The 20,720-nt window shown below is 52.3% G+C and overlaps 1 protein-coding gene across 1 annotated transcript in view; it reads left to right on the top strand.

Moving 5' to 3' along the window:
- DCHS1 (dachsous cadherin-related 1) overlaps positions 1-20,720 on the top strand; it is a 328,180-nt gene that overhangs the window by 272,449 nt on the left and 35,011 nt on the right. Inside the window, exons 11-12 of the mRNA XM_069203663.1 lie at positions 14,656-14,895; positions 15,901-16,026. Coding sequence (XP_069059764.1) covers positions 14,656-14,895; positions 15,901-16,026 — 366 coding nt within the window. The remainder of the gene's footprint in view (positions 1-14,655; positions 14,896-15,900; positions 16,027-20,720) is intronic.

Here is a 20,720-nt window from a genome sequence, read left to right as displayed (position 1 = left end):
GCGTCTCCCATAGTCTACTGGAGAGTGCGTGAGTTCAAACACGTACTTCTATAGTGTACAGTATGGACCAACTGCACCAGGCGCTAGCTTGAGGCCCAATTTGGAGGCCCATACTGTGTATAGTGCACAGTATGGACCAGTTGCTTCCAGGCGCTAGCTTGAGGCCCAGTATGGAGGTCCATACTGTGTATGGTGCACAGATAGACCATATAGGGCTGTTGGTAGCCATAAAATATCACTGATGGTTCCTCTCCCTTTGGTACCTCTTTGCTACTATCTTCATATTCAGGTGGCTGTGGAGGCTGCAAGATCCTCCTGAGTCCATCTGGCTTCTGAGTTTCACCCACTGGCTGTACAGTCGCCTCCCTTTTTTCAACCAAAGTCCCTCTGCAGGACCGTTTGTGGGTGTTGCGTTCATCCAGGGTCATTGTGCTTATGTCAAGGCAGTCTTTGGACCAGGGTTGGGGCGCACAGGTCTTCTATACCAAAGCTACCTTATACGGGTTCCTACTCGTCCCTTCCCCGTAGCATCGTGTTTAGATGCTCACTCATCGACTGTAACGCCATCCTGCTTGAACCTAGGCCGCACTGCTTTGTGCACGGGTTACACCTACACTCTGACTTAAAGAACCTGGACACTGCCCAAAAATACTGTGTAGGGCACAGCTAGGTCCATTCAACTCCAAACAGGAGGTATGTTCCCTAAGCGTAGAAATAATGTTCTCAGAATCAGTCCTGCTCATCATTGCCATAAATAGGGCTGCCATATCCTAAAATACAGAGTGTAATGCTGCAGAATCCTACTAGGCCCGATGTAAAGTTATTGTACCTTATAAGACCCAGTGTAATGCTGCTATATTATACAAGACCCAATGTAAGGGTGTTATATCTTCCATAGCCCGGCATAACGCTGTTGTATCAACCATAGCCCAATGTAAAGGCTGTCGTATCATAGAAGGCCAAGTGTAACCCTACTGTATTGTACTAGTCACGATGTAAGGTTGCTATATCTTCCATAGCCCAGCACAACACTGCTGTATCAACCGTAGCTCAATGTAAGGCTATTGTATCATAGAAGGCCAGGAGTAAGCCTACAGAATGGAACTAGTCACAATGTAAGGTTGTTATATCTTACAAGACCCAGTGTAAGGTTTTTATCTCTTACAGAACTTGACATAACGCTGTTGCATCCTATGAAGTCTGGTGTTAGGCTGTCCTGCCATACAATTCCCATTGTAAGGCTGCCATATCATACAAGTCCCAAAATAACGCTGTAGTATCCTCCTTCGTACGTTGTAAGGTTGTTGTATCCTACAGAACCCGACATAACACTGGTATATCCTCCACGGCTCAACGTAAGGCTGCCGTGTCGTAAAAAGGCTCGATGCAAGGCTGCTGGACTGTACAAGACCCAGTCTAAAGTTGTTATATCTCATAGAACTTGATTTAATGCTATTTAATCCTATGAGGCCTGGTGTAAGGTCTCAGGATCCTACAGGTCCTACCATCTGCTGAAGCTAGGTACCAGCTGAAGAAGACGCCGCAGTCACAGTGGTAGGTGGCAGCAGCTCCCGAGCCACTCCCTACTGATAAGGGATCCAGGGGACAGGACGAGATCCAGTCCTCAATGGCTCAGGTAAGGGAACCATCTCTAATCTGTACACTGTACCCTCTCCTAAGACATCCCTGATGCAAGCTTCTGTACTCCACCAGTACTTCTTGCCTCGCTCCTCCTCACTACACTGGAAAAGAGCCTTGAGCACCTAAGGTCAGTGCACCTTGAGCATCTAAGTCTGTGTGCCTTGAGCACCTAAAGTCTGTGTAACTTGAGCACCTAAGATCAGTGTACCTTGAGCATCTAAGTCCGTGTGCCTTGAGCACCTAAGGTCAGTGTACCTTGAGCATCTAAGTCTGTGTGCCTTGAGCACCTAAGGTCTGTGTAACTTGAGCACCTAAGGTCTGTGTATCTTGAGCACCTAAGGTCTCTGTGTAACTTGAGCACCTAAGGTCAGTGTACCTTGAGCACCTAAGGTCAGTGTACCTTGAGCACCTAAGGTCTGTGTGGCTTGAGCAACTAAGGTCTATGTAACTTGAGCACCTAAGGTCTGTGTACCTTGAGCACCTAAGGTCTGCGCACCTTGAGCACCTAAGGTCTGTGTGGCTTGAATACCTAAGGTCTGTGTGGCTTGAGCACCTAAGGTCTATGTAACTTGAGCACCTAAGGTCTGTGTACCTTGAGCACCTAAGGTCAGTGTACCTTGAGCACCTAAGGTCTGTGTGCCTTAAGCACCTAAGGTCTGTGTAACTTGAGCACCTACGGTCTATGTAACTTGAGCACCTAATGTCTGTGTATCTTGAGCACCGAAGGTCTGTGTGCCTTGAGCACCTAAGGTCTGTGTGGCTTGAGCACCTACGGTCTGTGTGGCTTGAGTACCTAAGGTCTGTCCATCTTCGGCACCTAAGGTTAGTGTACCTTGAGCACCTAAGGCCTGTGTAACTTGAGCACCTACAGTCTATGTACCTTGAGCACCTAAGGTCTGTGTAACTTGAGCACCTACGGTCTGTGTGGCTTGAGCACCTAAGGTCCAAGTAACTTGAGCACCTAAGGTCTGTGCGCCTTGAGTACCTAAGGTCTATGTAACTTGAGCACCTAAGGTCTGTGTGCCTTGAGTACCTAAGTCAGTGTACCTTGAGCACCTAAGGTCGGTGTGCCTTGAGCACCTAAGGTCTGTGTGCCTTGAACACCTAAGGTCTGTGTAACTTGAGCACCTAAGGTCTGTGTGCCTTGAGCACTTAAGGTCTGTGTGCCTTGAGTACCTATGGTCTGTGTGTCTTAAGTATCTAAGTTGGAATGCCTGAAGGCGTCTTGGCGCTGGTAATCCCTAATAGAGCAGTGACTGAAGAAGTTTAATTAGGAGCCTGAGAAAAAAGACAGGTTTTTGGCAGTCACATGGAGCCCTAGTTTTGGCTGGCCCTTGCCTGGTCATTATTGGCACATGCTGATGTAACACGGGATGCACCTTGGATGGCTGTGGCCGAAGACGCTCATCACCGTTGGTAGCTCAGTTATGGAATAGACTACTTGTACCTGTTCAGTCTCTCACTGGAGCAGTGCAGTGTCTTTGGGAGCATCGGTAGCTCCAGTGGGTCTGGTGTCCACCATACTGTATGTTATCCGGAGTGGGGGTGCAGAATATTGCAGGAGTGGAGCCCCGCCCTTTGTAGGTGATGTGGGCTGTTTCCTTAGCACTTTATTATGCAAGAGTGCTGCTGACCTTTAGAGACATACTCCAGCGTAGCACGAGTACTCTGTTTTATTTATCTATCACAATATGTAAATATTACCATAACTATTTTATCTACAGGTGCTTCACGATTGAAGTATAGAGGACAATATAACATTAAAAAATAGCTTAAAGTACAGCAACACTTGAAAGTCTAAGTTTATAAAATACAACTTTAAATCTCTGTATATTATATTTCTTATACATATACACCCTCTCTATGTACTTATGTATCTACATACTTATTCATTTACTCCTACTGTAAAAGAAAAAAACGTTGACTCTCTCCAGTGACCTACTCTGTCTCACCCTGGACCTCTCGCAGTCTATCCTCCACCTCCACTCTCGGACTCATCCCAAACCTCATTCTATTACTCTGACCTCCCTAAGATCCCTTCTTGACTCTCCCCTCCTCTGTCCTTCCTTGACTCCCCGAACCTCATTTCACTACTATGATCTGTAACCTCAAAAATAGCCCTCTCTAAACTCTTCCCTCCTCTATCCCTCCTTGGATCACACCAAACCGAGTTGTACTGCTAAGATCTCCCAAACAACCCTTTCTAAACTCTTCCCTCATGTATCCCTCCTTTGACTCATCCCAAACCTCATTTTAATTCTATCATCTCCCAAACAATGCTTTCTAAATTCTTCCCTCATGTATCCCTCCTTTGACTCCCCCGAACCTCATTTTACTACTATGATCTCTAACACTTCCTAGACTCATCACTTCTGTATCCCTCCTTAAACTCATCCCAAACCTCATTTTACTGTTGTAAACTCAAAAATAGCCCTTTCTAAACTCTTCCCTCCTCTATCCCTCCTTTGACTCATGCCAAACCTCATTTTACTTCTATGATCTCGCTAATCCATTTTTACAGACTCTTCCCTCCGCCATCTCTCCTTTTACTCACCCCAAACCTCATCTTACTCCTGTGATCTCCCAAATAACACTTTCTGGACTCTTCCCTCTTCTTTCCCTCCATTATCCTATTCAATTCAACTAACAGACTTGCATCCACTTCTCAAATTAAGTCATATTTCCTTCTACTAATATACCACTAATTCTTTTTGGGTTCCGGAGTAGCGTGCTGCTCGACGAAAAGCACTTCAACACCTCATCAGGGGTAGTTAGCACTTTATAAATACAATTACAACAATTACAACTACATCTCTACAACTCTGACTGACACCTCTCTATCGTGTGCTAATGTCACATGGAACCCTTGCGTGGACATATCTGACGAACACGTCTCCTTGATGTACTGTTGTCCATTACAGCCCTAGCTTCGATGACTCTGACCATAGCTCTCCATCATGTGCCTATACCAGATGGAGCCCTAATATGGATTGCAGTGAGCTGTAACACTCATAGACTGTGATGCTCTCTCATGGAGCCCTAGCTTGGATTACAGTGACCCGTAACACTCATAGACTGTGATGCTCTTTTATGGAGCCCTAGCTTGGATGGCTCTGACCAAGACCTCTCCATCATCTACCTATATCAGATGAAGCCCTAGCACGGATTGCAGTGACCCATAACACTCCCACACTGTGATGCTCTCTCATGGAGCCCTAGCTTGGATTACAGTTACCCGTAACACTCATAGACTGTGATGCTCTCTTATGGAGCCCTAGCTTGGATGACTCTGACCAGACCTCCCCATCATGTGCCTATGTCAGATGGAGCCCTAGCATGGATTGCAGTGAGCCGTAACACTCATAGACTGTGATGCTCTCTCATGGAGCCCTAGCTTGGATTGCACTGACCCGTAACACTCATTGACTGTGATGCTCTCTTATGGAGCCCTAGCTTGGATGGCTCTGACGAAGACCTCTCCATCATCTGCCTATATAGCCTTAGAACCCGCCGTAGCGGGCTCTACCGGCTATTAAAGGCCCGCTCCCCGCGTTAAATGCCCGAGCCGAAGGCGAGGGCATTTAACAAGGGAGAGGGACTTTAATAGCCGGTAGAGCCCGCTACGGCGGGTTCTAAGGCTATTAGAACATTCTGCCACACAGGGCAGAATGTTCTATTAAAAGAAAAAAAAATTCACGGAGCCCGAGGGGATTTAAATCCCCTCGGGCTCCGTGAGGCTTTGTTCACAGCTGTTGCTGTGAACAAAGCGAACATTGGAATGTTGACACTGCGGGCTTTTACCGGCCAGTAAAAGCCCGCAGCACTCCATTGTTTTCAATGGAGCCTCCAGCATTCCAATGTTCTAATATCAGATGGAGCCCTAGCATGGATTGCAGTGACCCGTAACACTTACAGACTGTGATGCTTTCTCATGGAGACCTATCTTGGATGGCTCTGAACAAGACCTCTCCATCATCTGCCTATGTCAGATAGAGCCCTAGCACGGATTGCAGTGATCCGTAACACTCATTGAATGTGATGCTCTCTTATGGAGCCCTAGCTTGGATGACTCTGACAAGACCTCCCCATCATGTGCCTATGTCAGATGGAGCCGTAGCATGGATTGCAGTGACCCGTAACACTCATAGACTGTGATGCTCTCTCATGGAACCCTAGCAGATGCTCTCTCATGGAGCCCTAGCCTGGATTCCAGTGATCTGTAACACTCATAGACTGTGATGCTGTCTCATGGAGCCCTAGCTTGGATGGCTCTGACCAAGACCTCTCCATCATCTGCTTATGTCAGATGGAGCCCCAGCATGGACTGCAGTGACCCGTAACACTCACAGACTGTGATGGTCTCTCATGGAGCCCTAGCATGGATTGCACTGACCCGTAACACTCATTGACTGTGATGCTCTCTTATGGAGCCCTAGCTTGGATGGCTCTGACCAAGACCTCTCCATCATCTGCCTATATCAGATGGAGCCCTAGCATGGATTACAGTGACCCGTAACACTCACAGACTGTGATGCTCTCTCATGGAGACCTATCTTGGATGACTCTGACCAGACCTCTCCATCATCTGCCTATGTCAGATAGAGCCCTAGCATGGATTGCAGTGAGCCCTAACACTCATAGACTGTGATGCTCTCTCATGGAGCCCTAGCTTGGATTGCCCTGACCCGTAACACTCATTGACTGTGATGCTGTCTCATGGAGACCTAGCTTGGATGGCTCTGACCAAGACCTCTCCATCATCTGCTTATGTCAGATGGAGCCCCAGCATAGACTGCAGTGACCCGTAACACTCACAGACTGTGATTGTCTCTCATGGAGCCCTAGCATGGATTGCAGTGACCCGTAACACTCATTGACTGTGATGCTCTCTTATGGAGCCCTAGCGTGGATGACTCTGACCAGATCTCTCCATCATGTGCCCATGTCACATGGAGCCCTTTGGACCCCAGGACCACCCGCTGGCTTCTAGGACCACCTAATACATGATGGGACCTGACAGGCTGCGCACGGGTGTCACATGGAACTCTCAGACCCCAGGTCAGTCCCCTTGGCCGACGTCATACAGTAAAGGGACCTGACGTAGAGAGGTCTTGGCCCCCAGGGCCACCCTGAGCTACAGCCCCCCCCCCCCCCTTATATATTACGGTGATCTGACGGGCTGTGCGCGCGCGGGACCCCTCAGGCTGTTTCCATTCCGTTTTCATTGGATCGTCTCAGTAGCTCACGTTTCCAGTGGAAAATGGTTACATCCGCCAAGAGTTTTTTTGAGAGAAGAGACAATACCTGTTTTTTTTCTTTCGTGTACTTGTCAAGTGGGCGTAGAGTAAGTAGGAGTAATGGCTGGGTTACTATGGAGATGGGGTGGGATGGTGGGGGGGGGGGTAGTGTATAAACTCCTCGGGGGGTTTCTTTAATGGTGCCCCCCCACCCCCACCCCACGCCACACCCCCACCTCGATCACAGAGAACAGCACCTCTGGTGCAGGACTGTCATCAGTGGGGCCTGCACTCACTCTCATGCTGCAGGAAATGCACCTCTGTGCAGGACTGTCATCAGTGGGGCCTGCACTCACTCTCATCCTGCAGGAAGTGCACCTCTGTGCAGGACTGTGAACAGGGGGGCCTGCACTCACTCTCCTCCTGCAGGAAGTGCACCTCTGGTGCAGGACTGTCATCAGTGGGGCCTGCACTCACTCTCATCCTGCAGGAAGTGCACCTCTGGTGCAGGACTGTCATCAGTGGGGCCTGCACTCACTCTCATCCTGCAGGAAGTGCACCTCTGCCAGGACTGTGAACAGCGGGGCCTGCACTCACTCTCATCCTGCAGGAAGTGCACCTCTGCCAGGACTGTCATCAGCGGGGCCTGCACTCACTCTCCTCCTGCAGGAAATGCACCTCTGTGCAGGACTGTGAACAGCGGGGCCTGCACTCACTCTCCTCCTGCAGGAAGTCCACCTCTGTGCAGGACTGTGAACAGCGGGGCCTGCACTCACTCTCCTCCTGCAGGATGTGCACCTCTGGTGCAGGACTGTCATCAGTGGGGCCTGCACTCACTCTCATCCTGCAGGAAGTGCACCTCTGTGCAGGACTGTGGTCAGTTATGCTCGCCTTCACTCTCAGTCCTACAGGAAGTCCATTCTCTGCAGCACTGTGCTGAGTGTGGCCTGCCCTCACTCTCGCTCCTGCAGGAAATGCACCTCTGTGCAGCACTGTGATCACCGTGGCCTGCCCCACTCTCCGTCCTGCAGGGGGTATCCCTCTCTGCAGCACTGTGATCTGCGTGGCCTGCCCCACTCTCTGTCCTGCAGGGGGTATCCCTCGCTGCAGCGCTGTGATCTGCGTGGCCTGCCCCACTCTCCGTCCTGCAGGGGGTATCCCTCTCTGCAGCGCTGTGATCTGCGTGGCCTGCCCCACTCTCCGTCCTGCAGGGGGTATCCCTCGCTGCAGCGCTGTGATCACCGTGGCCTGCCCCACTCTCCGTCCTGCAGGGGGTATCCCTCTCTGCAGCGCTGTGATCACCGTGGCCTGCCCCACTCTCTGTCCTGCAGGGGGTATCCCTCGCTGCAGCGCTGTGATCACCGTGGCCTGCCCCACTCTCTGTCCTGCAGGGGGTATCCCTCGCTGCAGCGCTGTGATCACCGTGGCCTGCCCCACTCTCCGTCCTGCAGGGAGTATCCCTCTCTGCAGCACTGTGATCTGCGTGGCCTGCCCCACTCTCCGTCCTGCAGGAGGTATCCCTATCTGCAGTGCTGTGATCACTGTGGCCTGCCCCACTCTCCGTCCTGCAGGGGGTATCCCTCTCTGTAGCACTGTGATCACCGTGCCCTGCCCCACTCTCCGTCCTGCAGGGGGTATCCCTCGCTGCAGCGCTGTGATCACCGTGGCCTGCCCCACACTCTGTCCTGCAGGTGGCATCCCTCTGCAGGGCTGTGATCACCGTGGCCTGCCCCACTCTCCGTCCTGCAGGGGGTATCCCTCTCTGCAGCACTGTGATCTGCGTGGCCTGCCCCACTCTCCGTCCTGCAGGGGGTATCCCTCTCTGCAGCGCTGTGATCACCGTGGCCTGCCCCACACTCTGTCCTGCAGGTGGCATCCCTCTGCAGGGCTGTGATCACCGTGGCCTGCCCCACTCTCCGTCCTGCAGGGGGTATCCCTCGCTGCAGCGCTGTGATCTGCGTGGCCTGCCCCACTCTCCGTCCTGCAGGGGGTATCCCTCTCTGCAGCGCTGTGATCTGCGTGGCCTGCCCCACTCTCCGTCCTGCAGGGGGTATCCCTCTCTGCAGCGCTGTGATCTGCGTGGCCTGCCCCACTCTCTGTCCTGCAGGGGGTATCCCTCGCTGCAGCGCTGTGATCACCGTGGCCTGCCCCACTCTCCGTCCTGCAGGGGGTATCCCTCTCTGCAGCACTGTGATCACCGTGGCCTGCCCCACTCTCCGTCCTGCAGGGGGGTATCCCTCTCTGCAGCGCTGTGATCTGCGTGGCCTGCCCCACTCTCTGTCCTGCAGGGGGTATCCCTCTCTGCAGCACTGTGATCACCGTGGCCTGCCCCACTCTCCGTCCTGCAGGGGGTATCCCTCTCTGCAGCACTGTGATCTGCGTGGCCTGCCCCACTCTCTGTCCTGCAGGTGGCATCCCTCTGCAGGGCTGTGATCTGCGTGGCCTGCCCCACTCTCCGTCCTGCAGGTGGTATCCCTCTCTGCAGCACTGTGATCACCGTGGCCTGCCCCACTCTCCGTCCTGCAGGGGGTATCCCTCTCTGCAGCACTGTGATCACCGTGGCCTGCCCCACTCTCCGTCCTGCAGGTGGCATCCCTCTCTGCAGCACTGTGATCAGCGTGTCCTGCCCCACTCTCCGTCCTGCAGGGGGTATCCCTCTCTGCAGCACTGTGATCTGCGTGGCCTGCCCCACTCTCCGTCCTGCAGGGGGTATCCCTCGCTGCAGCGATGTGATCTGCGTGGCCTGCCCCACTCTCCGTCCTGCAGGGGGTATCCCTCGCTGCAGCGCTGTGATCACCGTGGCCTGCCCCACTCTCTGTCCTGCAGGGGGTATCCCTCTCTGCAGCACTGTGATCACCGTGGCCTGCCCCACTCTCCGTCCTGCAGGGGGTATCCCTCTCTGCAGCGCTGTGATCTGCGTGGCCTGCCCCACTCTCCGTCCTGCAGGGGGTATCCCTCTCTGCAGCGCTGTGATCACCGTGGCCTGCCCCACTCTCCGTCCTGCAGGGGGTATCCCTCTCTGCAGCACTGTGATCTGCGTGGCCTGCCCCACTCTCTGTCCTGCAGGTGGCATCCCTCTGCAGGGCTGTGATCTGCGTGGCCTGCCCCACTCTCCGTCCTGCAGGTGGCATCCCTCTGCAGGGCTGTGATCACCGTGGCCTGCCCCACTCTCTGTCCTGCAGGTGGCATCCCTCTGCAGGGCTGTGATCACCGTGGCCTGCCCCACTCTCCGTCCTGCAGGGGGGTATCCCTCTATGCAGCACTGTGATCTGCGTGGCCTGCCCCACTCTCCGTCCTGCAGGGGGTATCCCTCTCTGCAGCGCTGTGATCTGCGTGGCCTGCCCCACTCTCCGTCCTGCAGGGGGTATCCCTCTGCAGGGCTGTGATCTGCGTGGCCTGCCCCACTCTCCGTCATGCAGGTGGCATCCGTCTGCAGGGCTGTGATCACCGTGGCCTGCCCCACTCTCTGTCCTGCAGGTGGCATCCCTCTGCAGGGCTGTGATCACTGTGGCCTGCCCCACTCTCCGTCCTGCAGGGGGGCATCCCTCTCTGCAGCACTGTGATCAGCGTGTCCTGCCCCACTCTCCGTCCTGCAGGAGGTATCCGTCTCTGCAGCACTGTGCTGAGTGTGGCCTGCCCCACTCTCCGTCCTGCAGGGGGTATCCCTCTCTGCAGCACTGTGATCACCGTGGCCTGCCCCACTCTCCGTCCTGCAGGGGGTATCCCTCTCTGCAGGGCTGTGATCACCGTGGCCTGCCCCACACTCTGTCCTGCAGGGGGTATCCCTCTCTGCAGCACTGTGCTGAGTGTGGCCTGCCCCACTCTCCGTCCTGCAGGGGGTATCCCTCTCTGCAGCACCGTGATCAGCGTGTCCTGCCCCACTCTCTGTCCTGCAGGGGGTATCCCTCTCTGCAGCACCGTGATCACCGTGGCCTGCCCCACTCTCTGTCCTGCAGGGGGTATCCCTCTCTGCAGCACTGTGATCACCGTGGCCTGCCCCACTCTCTGTCCTGCAGGAGGTATCCGTCTCTGCAGCACTGTGCTGAGTGTGGCCTGCCCCACTCTCCGTCCTGCAGGGGGTATCCCTCTCTGCAGCACCGTGATCAGCGTGTCCTGCCCCACTCTCTGTCCTGCAGGGGGTATCCCTCTCTGCAGCACCGTGATCACCGTGGCCTGCCCCACTCTCTGTCCTGCAGGGGGTATCCCTCTCTGCAGCGCTGTGATCACCGTGGCCTGCCCCACTCTCTGTCCTGCAGGGGGTATCCCTCTCTGCAGCGCTGTGATCTGCGTGGCCTGCCCCACTCTCCGTCCTGCAGGGGGTATCCCTCGCTGCAGCGCTGTGATCACCGTGGCCTGCCCCACTCTCCGTCCTGCAGGGGGTATCCCTCGCTGCAGCGCTGTGATCACCGTGGCCTGCCCCACTCTCCGTCCTGCAGGGGGTATCCCTCTCTGCAGCACTGTGATCACCGTGGCCTGCCCCACTCTCTGTCCTGCAGGGGGTATCCCTCTCTGCAGCACTGTGCTGAGTGTGGCCTGCCCCACTCTCCGTCCTGCAGGGGGTATCCCTCTCTGCAGCGCTGTGATCTGCGTGGCCTGCCCCACTCTCCGTCCTGCAGGGGGTATCCCTCTCTGCAGCACTGTGATCTGCGTGGCCTGCCCCACTCTCTGTCCTGCAGGGGGTATCCCTCTCTGCAGCACTGTGATCACCGTGGCCTGCCCCACTCTCTGTCCTGCAGGGGGTATCCCTCTCTGCAGCACCGTGATCAGCGTGGCCTGCCCCACTCTCTGTCCTGCAGGGGGTATCCCTCTCTGCAGCACCGCCTCCTGTCGGTCTTAGAGAGGCCTGGGCACCCGAGAAGCCTGCCGTGGAGTATACTGTGCCATGTGGCCCTCTCCGTGGGATGTGGTGCTTGACTCTTGGACAGGACGCACCGTGCGTTGTCCACGTTGGATCCCATCCGTGGCCCATAACGCACAAGGACGCACCCGGTCGGTAAGCGTGAACCGGGCGCACCTGCGAACTGAACCTGCTGCTCTCTTCCGGGCTGCACCATAAACCCTCGGGGGGAGAAACGCAGGTGGGCTGCACCACTGAACACCCCTGCGGTCCAGTGAGTGGCAGACAAGATGGCCCGGCACCAGGGCGGCCTGCGGGCACACTGGGAGGGTGTAAGGCTGCCTGCAGCGCTCCTTGGAAGGCGAGGCACCCCGATCTTGAAACAGTGGGTGTTTTCTCGTCACCTCCCTTTCTACTGGGCCCCAAATCTGGCTGCCCCCCCCGGCATTGTAGCCAGGCCTAAAATGTAATCCAAAACGGACCCATTTTCAGACTGTTATCCACTACACTTGTTTATTAATGCTGTTTTGTTTACTTTTGGAGGAACGCGGCGTTTTGTTTTTACTATTAAAACATGTTGTGTTTCCCCTACATGTGCTCTGACTTTTCTCAAATTTCTCCTGTGGCGCCGAGCCTCTTGGCTGAGATGGGCATCTCCAGAGCTCACATCCAGATATCTACGGAGAAATCTGAAAGGCAACAAAAACAGTTTTCTTAAAAAAAAAAACTGTTTTCAGAGGTTGAAAACAAGATGATGAAACACGACTGGCAGGCATCTGGTCTTCCTGTTGGCGGGAGCAGAGCCCTGGCAGAGATGCCATGCAGGGCACGCAGGACTCTCCGCTGCGGTTGTAGGAGATCTCAAGAAACAGAGAGTGGTCCACTCAAAGGTGATGGGGTGAGAGGGTTAGCGTAAAACTGTCCATAACAAGGAAATGGTGAATGATTCAGTGCACCTTCAAGGTGTTTACAAAAATCTATAATTTGCCAAATAATCAATTGTACTCTCTCTCTCTCTCTCTCTCTCTATATATATATATATTTTTTTTCACTGAAAAAAACAAAGGTTACAGGGACGTTATAGTTAGCTTCTGAATTTACTCGCACAAAACCTTAGTTCAGCAGTTATAGTTATTTCAAGTAACAAAAAGTAGCGCCATAAGGTAACTATAAGTCGCACCTTCACCATGTGCAGCTAATTACTCCACATTTGGATGACATCTTCTATGACATCATTGATAATATCGTTGTAACATTTGCAATAAAAATTTTGATCAGAAAACTGTGCATGGCAAGGCCGCAAGTTATAGTTACTTTAGGGTGCGAGTTATAGTTACTTGAATTAACTCTAACCATAACTGCTGAATTTCTAAGGTTTTGTGCGACTAAATTCAGAACCTAACTATAACGTCCCTGTAACCTTTGCTTTTTTCAGTGAATGTCTATGTTTTTTTTTTTTTAGCATGCACCAACGTGAATATAAGCAGCGCCACACACGGCCCTCAGTCATGCGCGGCAGGGTTTGCCCATATGGCCAAGATGGCCTGGTCCAGCCGCCAACCCTCCTGCATGTACCCAAACCAAAACTGCACACAGCCTTCAGCAAGTGGATTCACGAATCTGGGATCTGTGGCTCCATCCACGGATCCACAAATCGGACAAAAAAATAATAATTGGGCAATTTTTGCCCACAAAGAGTCCCTAAGAGACCCCTCTATGTGTCCTATGGGGTCAGGATGCCGGTATCCTGAACCCTTATTTGTTTTTTCTCTCTTCTTGTCCCACTCCCGAGCCAATGCGACAAACAAAATTGCGTCTGCAACTTTTCTGTCAGGGTGCAGCCAGCCAATCAGATTTTTCTTGGGGTACATGGATCTTCGGATCGATCTGAGGCGGATCCGCATTCCTATATATCTATATTTATTGGCCTTCAATTACTTCAAATCTAGTGAACGGATTTACACCAAATCACAAAAGCGTGATCTGCGCAACAGAATCTACCTCTGTGTAGTGGTTCGGGATGTAGGCGTGTCTAAAGGTCCTATGGAAACATGAATGGGGAAAACATGTTTTGGGGCCCCCACTTTTTCTCGGCCTCCGCTTGACAGATCAACCCTTCAAGACAGAATCTGAACTTAGCTAAGTAAACGTTTTGAAACTTTTGTGAAGATTCATTAAACAGCACCAAAGTTATCAGCAAAACAAAAAATACTTTTTCTACAGAAGCTAGGTCCTAACTATAACTACCTAGTGGCAACCGCCACTAGGTAATAAATACATATGTATATTTATTTAATATACAATAATATACTGTGATATAATAATATATACTACTAGTAACAATAATAATAATATATATTATGAATAAAGCAAAACAGATTAAACCTCAGCCACTGTTTTTGCAGTTGTTTTTCCTTCTACCAGGCACCCTTGGTATCTTGTGTATTTTCTCTTGTTCATGGCTGTCTTCATTCTTCCGATCACTCTTTGTACCTAGCTAAGCTCCTGTAGTTTCCAGTTCTTCCTCCTCCCTGTCGATCATGGGCTTTGATATATTTATAAAATTGTTTCGTAAACTGCTTGCTTGTGACAGACTACCACCTTGTAGCGCTGATGACAAACACATTCTCAAAACTGTGATGGTGAGGGATCGCAAACCTCCATACGGATATGCGTAACTTGGATTTGGTTCGCTTTCCTGCGATGGGGAAAAGCGGTCTGGTGGCTCCTGAGTGGCGCAAGAAGGCCATTTAAACAGCCGGCTCCTTATGGCAGCAGCTCTGAGGGTCTTCTTCCCACATGTCACTTTACCTGTCATCTCAGTAAATCTCTATGTATGTTTCGGCTCACTCATTGCTAGCAAGTGCTTCTTCATATTTACCTTACGTTGAAGCCTGAGATGCTCTGTTGCTCCAGTGAGATTTCTTCTGTACTCTTCAGGTTCCTTGGCAATTGTGAAGGGCCTGGACCGCGAGGAGCAGGACCAGTACAACCTGACAGTCGTAGCCACAGACCACGGTAATCCACGCAGGACAAGCACACAGTCGCTCTCCATCCTGATCATTGATGTGAACGATGAAGCACCAGCCTTTGAGAAGAGCGAGTATGAGGTCGTGGTCATGGAGAACAAGCCCGCCGGCACCACGGTGGTGGCAGTGGTGGCAACGGACAGGGATTCTGGTAAGCAGGGCAAGCTCTTGGATTGAAGCATTAAGCTATTGGAAATTCATGTGCTCTGGGTTCAGCTCAGAGTAACATTGTGTTTAATTAAATATTAATAATATTGGCAGCTGGCTACAAGTGTGGCCAGAATCTATCACTATACTAACAATGTGAAGCCACAGTGCCCCACAGTGTAGATGCCATCTTCAGACTCAGGATGTGTACGGGACGGCGGGAACACATTTTTGAACTTACAGTCCTGGTCATACTTGTCAGATGCGTGTGACTCCTACACCTATTGAATTTGTGATTTCTTTCTCCTTTTTTTGGGTCTCAGCAAGACACCCTTTACATCTTTCACAGGAGGTTTTGATAAATGGACTTACCTAGCATGTGTAATTTGTCTCTTCCACAATATCACAACTTTCTTTGTCAGACCTGTAGGCATTGTACACCATGCATTGAGAACTGAGATGGACAACATGCTTCTTCAACGTGATAATGTTGGACCTGACACCAATGTGTAGCCAGTATGTAGCAGCGCCTGATCACCAGCTCTGAAGCTAAACACTCCGAACCCGATTTACAAAGGTAAACTTGGACAAAAAGTCAAAGTTTAGACCTGAAGTCTAAGTTTAAAACAAAACTACAAGTAGTAAAGTTAGATTTTTGGTCTAGGTTTAGAACAAAACTCTAAACTTGGACCAAAAAACGAACTTTCCTACTAGTAAAGTTAAACTTTAGGTTTAAATGTTGACTTTTAGTCTAAGTTTACCTTTGTGACTCAGGCCCTTGGATTGGACAGGTTTTAAGAGGCAGTTTAGGTCCTACTGCTAGGAGGCAGGTTACTGACTGGTTTGGTATAGGAGAAAGCCTGCTAGGAGTAACGTTGGTAACATAAAGGTAACTTCTTGGTGCAGTCTCCTCTCTATGTGATACAGTGAGGCTGCACTTGGACTCTGAAATACCACCTCTTGGATGCAATACTGCAATGTCCTGATGCGTTTCTGGTTCCCTTCATAGGTTCCAATGGTGCTGTGAGCTACAGTGCCATCTCCGAGGATGGATTTAGGATTGATCCTGTCACCGGGGTTGTCACAACTACTTACTCGCTGGACAGAGAGAAGAGAGAGCACTATATCATCACAGGTACTGGCATTGTGTGGGTGGATGGTGGGGGCTAGCACACAGTGGATGCAAGTTGAAGGGTGTGTTGGAAGTGTGTTTGTACACCATGTGCACTCAAGAAACCGTACATGAGATCTAGTGAGGCTGACGACCTGTAAATACCCAGGCCTTCGTGCTGCACACCTCACTTACCTGGCACTAGACACGTTATAACGCAAACATTCTTGGAGCAGATTTACTGTTGCCTTAACTAATAGATATTGTTGCTCCTTATGCAGAAAAAAAATCATTTTTGCATGTAAAAAAATCCAACTAGACACAGTTGACATGAGTGAGCCTGTTTATGTGACAAATACTGTTTGCCATTAAATACAAAAGCTTGTGCGATCTGTCAGAAGTGAAATGACTGGGCAGTCAGCAGGCGGTGTTGATGGTCAGGCCAGCGGTAGACTCATATAGATGTAGTCCTTTTCTTGTCATCTGATGAATATTTAGGGCCTGATTTAGAGTTTCGCAGATGGGATACTCCATCACTTGGCAAATAGGCCTGATTTAGAACTTGGCAGACGAGTTACCCCCTCACAATGGTGATGGATGTCCCAGTATTACAAGTGCATTATATCTTATGGCATGTGCATTACAGCAGATGGGATATCTATCACGTTTGTGATGAAGCATCTCATCTGCCATATTCTATATTAGGACCCAGGTCATGGATACAATTAATGCAGGGCTTCTGCTCCCTGTAGGCCTCAGCCAGAGATGCTGCCTTTTGGAATGCTCCTACATACCCACATGATGACCTGCTAAGGGACGGTTAGCCACTATATGGCTATATGAGTGGTTCATATGATGCCAGGAAATAATGTTTGCACAAAAATGAAGAAATGTGTTCATTTAATTCCTCTAACAAAAGTGCTTGGCAAGAAGCTTCTGGTTGTATCATACTGGCTGGGTTTAAACGGAAAAGGGTTGATCTTTCCTCTGCCTGGGAATAGTGCTGAAACTGAATAAAGACAAGCTGCAAGCCTTAGCAAAGTACTGCTGGGACTGGAACACTGCACCTAGGTAAAGTACTGCTGATGCCAGGGAGACTTCCACCAAGCCATGACAAAGTACTGCTGAAACTAGACCGAGTACTGCTGAGTCCAGACAGATAACTGCTGAGACGAGAGGGAGTACTGGTGGGCCTTGATCAAGTACCACAGAGTCTGCATGAAGAGTATCACTGGACCTAGACAGAGAACTGCTGAGACCATAGAAACATTATTGAGCCTAACAAAGTACTGTAGAGACTAGAGCGAGTGCAGCTGAGGTTTGACAAAGTACTACTGAGTCTGTATAGAAAGTATTACTGAACCTAGGCAGAGAACTGCTGAGACTATAGAAAGTACTATTGAGCCTAACAAGCTTCTGCTGACAATACAGTATAGGTGAGCTTTGACAAGGTACTGCTCAGACTAGAGAGAGTACTGTTGAACCTTGACAATGAGAGAGTATCCCTGAACCTAGACAGAGAACAGCTAAGACTATAAAACAGTACTATTGAGCCTAACAATCTGCTGCTTAGACTAGAGAGAGCAGAGCTGATCTTTGGCAAATTGTTGCTGAGACTAGAGAGAGTGCTGGTGAGCCTTGCCAAAGTACTGCTGAGTCTGTATAGAAAGTATTACTGAACCTAGGCAGAGAACTGCTGAGACTATAGAAAGTACTATTGAGCCTAACAAGCTTCTGCTGACAATACAGTATAGGTGAGCTTTGACAAGGTACTGCTCAGACTAGAGAGAGTGCTGGTGAGCCTTGCCAAAGTACTGCTGAGTTCATGCAGAAAGTATTGCTGAACCTAGACACAGACCTGTGGAGACTATAGAAAGATAAAAAGTACTATTGAGCCTAACAAGCTACCGCTTAGACTAGAGAGAGTATAACTGAGCTTTGACAAAGTACTGCTGAGACTAGTGAGTGTACTGCTGAGCCTAGACAAAGCAAAACTGAGCAAGTATATGGAGTATCGCTGAACCTACATAGAGAACTGCTGAGACTAGTGAGAGGACTGCTAAGCTTTGGCAAAATGCTGCTGAGACTAGAGAAAGTACCGCTGAGCCTAGACAAAGTACTGACAAGACTAGAGAGAGACTGAAGAGAGTACTGCTAAGCCTCGACACAATACTGTCGAGCCTGTCTAGAGAGTACTGCTGAACCTAGACAGAGGCTTGTTTAGAGTTTTGCGGGCAGCTCATGAATCCTCTGGGGCTGCAGAAGACACACAGGGGATGCCCACGGTTGTTTGAGTTCCCTCCCAGCCTAACAGGCACGATTGGCACAGCAGGAGCATTTTCAGCAAACGTGAAGTGGCAGCTGGCCAGCAGGCATGCCCTGGCGTGCTCTCTGTGGTTAGGAAACTAATACAGAAATGCAGTGGCCCGGATGGCGTAGGAGTTTACCCTCTGAGCCTGGGGCCGCTGACATTCTGCTACCCATGCCACGGTTAGAATAAGACGGATAGTCTGGCACTGCAGTGCTGGCAGCACTGAGCCTGCTGGTCGCTAAGTGGGGACTTCCCTCCACGGAGCTGATGCTGACCCCGGACAGGGAGCAGTGCTGACCACTGACAGAGAGCAGTGCCGACCACCGACAGAGAGCAGTGCCGACCACCGACAGGGAGCAGTGCTGACTCCAGACAGAGAGCAGTGCTGACCACCGACAGAGAGCAGTGCTGACCCCGGACAGGGAGCAGTGCTGACCACTGACAGAGAGCAGTGCTGACCACTGACAGAGAGCAGTGCTGACCACCGACAGAGACCAGTGCCGACCACCGACAGAGAGCAGTGCCGACCACCGACAGAGAGCAGTGCTGACCACCGACAGAGAGCAGTGCTGACCACTGACAGAGAGCAGGGCTGACCACCGACAGAGACCAGTGCTGACGCCTGACAGAGAGCAGTGCTGACCCCGGACAGGGAGCAGTGCTGACCACTGACAGAGAGCAGTGCTGACCACCGACAGAGACCAGTGCCGACCACCGACAGAGAGCAGTGCTGACCACCGACAGAGAGCAGTGCTGACCCCCGACAGAGAGCAGTGCTGACCCCGGACAGAGAGCAGTGCTGACCACTGACAGGGAGCAGTGCTGACCACCGACAGAGACCAGTGCCGACCACCGACAGAGAGCAGTGCTGACCACTGACAGAGAGCAGTGCCGACCACCGACAGAGACCAGTGCCGACCACCGACAGAGAGCAGTGCCGACCACCGACAGGGAGCAGTGCTGACCCCGGACAGAGAGCAGTGCTGACCACGGACAGGGAGCAGTGCTGACCACGGACAGGGAGCAGTGCTGACCCCGGACAGAGACCAGTGGCGACCACCGACAGAGAGCAGTGCTGACCCCGGACAGAGAGCAGTGCCGACCACCGACAGAGAGCAGTGCTGACCCCGAACAGGGAGCAGTGCTGACCCCGGACAGGGAGCAGTGCTGACTCCAGACAGAGAGCAGTGCTGACCCCCGACAGAGAGCAGTGCTGACCACTGACAGGGAGCAGTGCTGACCACCGACAGAGACCAGTGCCGACCACCGACAGAGAGCAGTGCTGACCACTGACAGAGAGCAGTGCTGACCACCGACAGAGAGCAGTGCTGACCACTGACAGAGAGCAGTGCCGACCACCGACAGAGAGCAGTGCTGACCCCCGACAGAGAGCAGTGCTGACCACCGACAGAGAGCAGTGCTGACCACCGACAGAGAGCAGTGCTGACCCCGGACAGAGAGCAGTGCCGACCACCGACAGAGAGCAGTGCTGACCCCGGACAGAGAGCAGTGCTGACCACTGACAGAGAGCAGTGCCGACCACCGACAGAGAGCAGTGCTGACCACCGACAGAGAGCAGTGCTGACCCCGGACAGAGAGCAGTGCTGACCACTGACAGAGAGCAGTGCCGACCACCGACAGAGAGCAGTGCTGACCACCGACAGAGAGCAGTGCTGACCCCCGACAGAGAGCAGTGCTGACCACCGAGAGAGAGCAGTGCTGACCCCGGACAGGGAGCAGTGCCGACCACCGACAGAGAGCAGTGCTGACCACCAACAGAGAGCAGTGCTGACCCCGGACAGGGAGCAGTGCTGACCCCGGACAGGGAGCAGTGCTGACCCCGGACAGAGAGCAGTGCTGACCACGGACAGGGAGCAGTGCTGACCCCGGACAGAGAGCAGTGCTGACCACCGACAGAGACCAGTGCCGACCTCCGACAGAGAGCAGTGCTGACCACCGACAGAGAGCAGTGCTGACCACCGACAGAGAGCAGTGCCGACCACCGACAGAGAGCAGTGCTGAACCCGAACAGGGAGCAGTGCTGACCACCGACAGAGACCAGTGCCGACCACCGACAGAGAGCAGTGCTGACCCCGGACAGAGAGCGGTGCTGACCCCGGACAGGGAGCAGTGCTGACCCCGGACAGAGAGCAGTGCCGACCACCGACAGAGAGCAGTGCTGACCCCGAACAGGGAGCAGTGCTGACCCCGGACAGGGAGCAGTGCCGACCACAGACAGAGAGCAGTGCTGACCCCGGACAGGGAGCAGTGCTGACCCCGGACAGAGAGCGGTGCTGACCCCGGACAGGGAGCAGTGCTGACCCCGGACAGAGAGCAGTGCCGACCACCGACAGAGAGCAGTGCTGACCACCGACAGAGAGCAGTGCTGACCACCGACAGAGACCAG

Source organism: Pleurodeles waltl, chromosome 8 (genome assembly GCF_031143425.1).
Source record: "Pleurodeles waltl isolate 20211129_DDA chromosome 8, aPleWal1.hap1.20221129, whole genome shotgun sequence".
Taxonomy (NCBI): domain Eukaryota; kingdom Metazoa; phylum Chordata; class Amphibia; order Caudata; family Salamandridae; genus Pleurodeles; species Pleurodeles waltl.
Note: the sequence above shows the minus strand (reverse complement) of the source record. Positions and strands in the feature narration are given on the sequence as shown.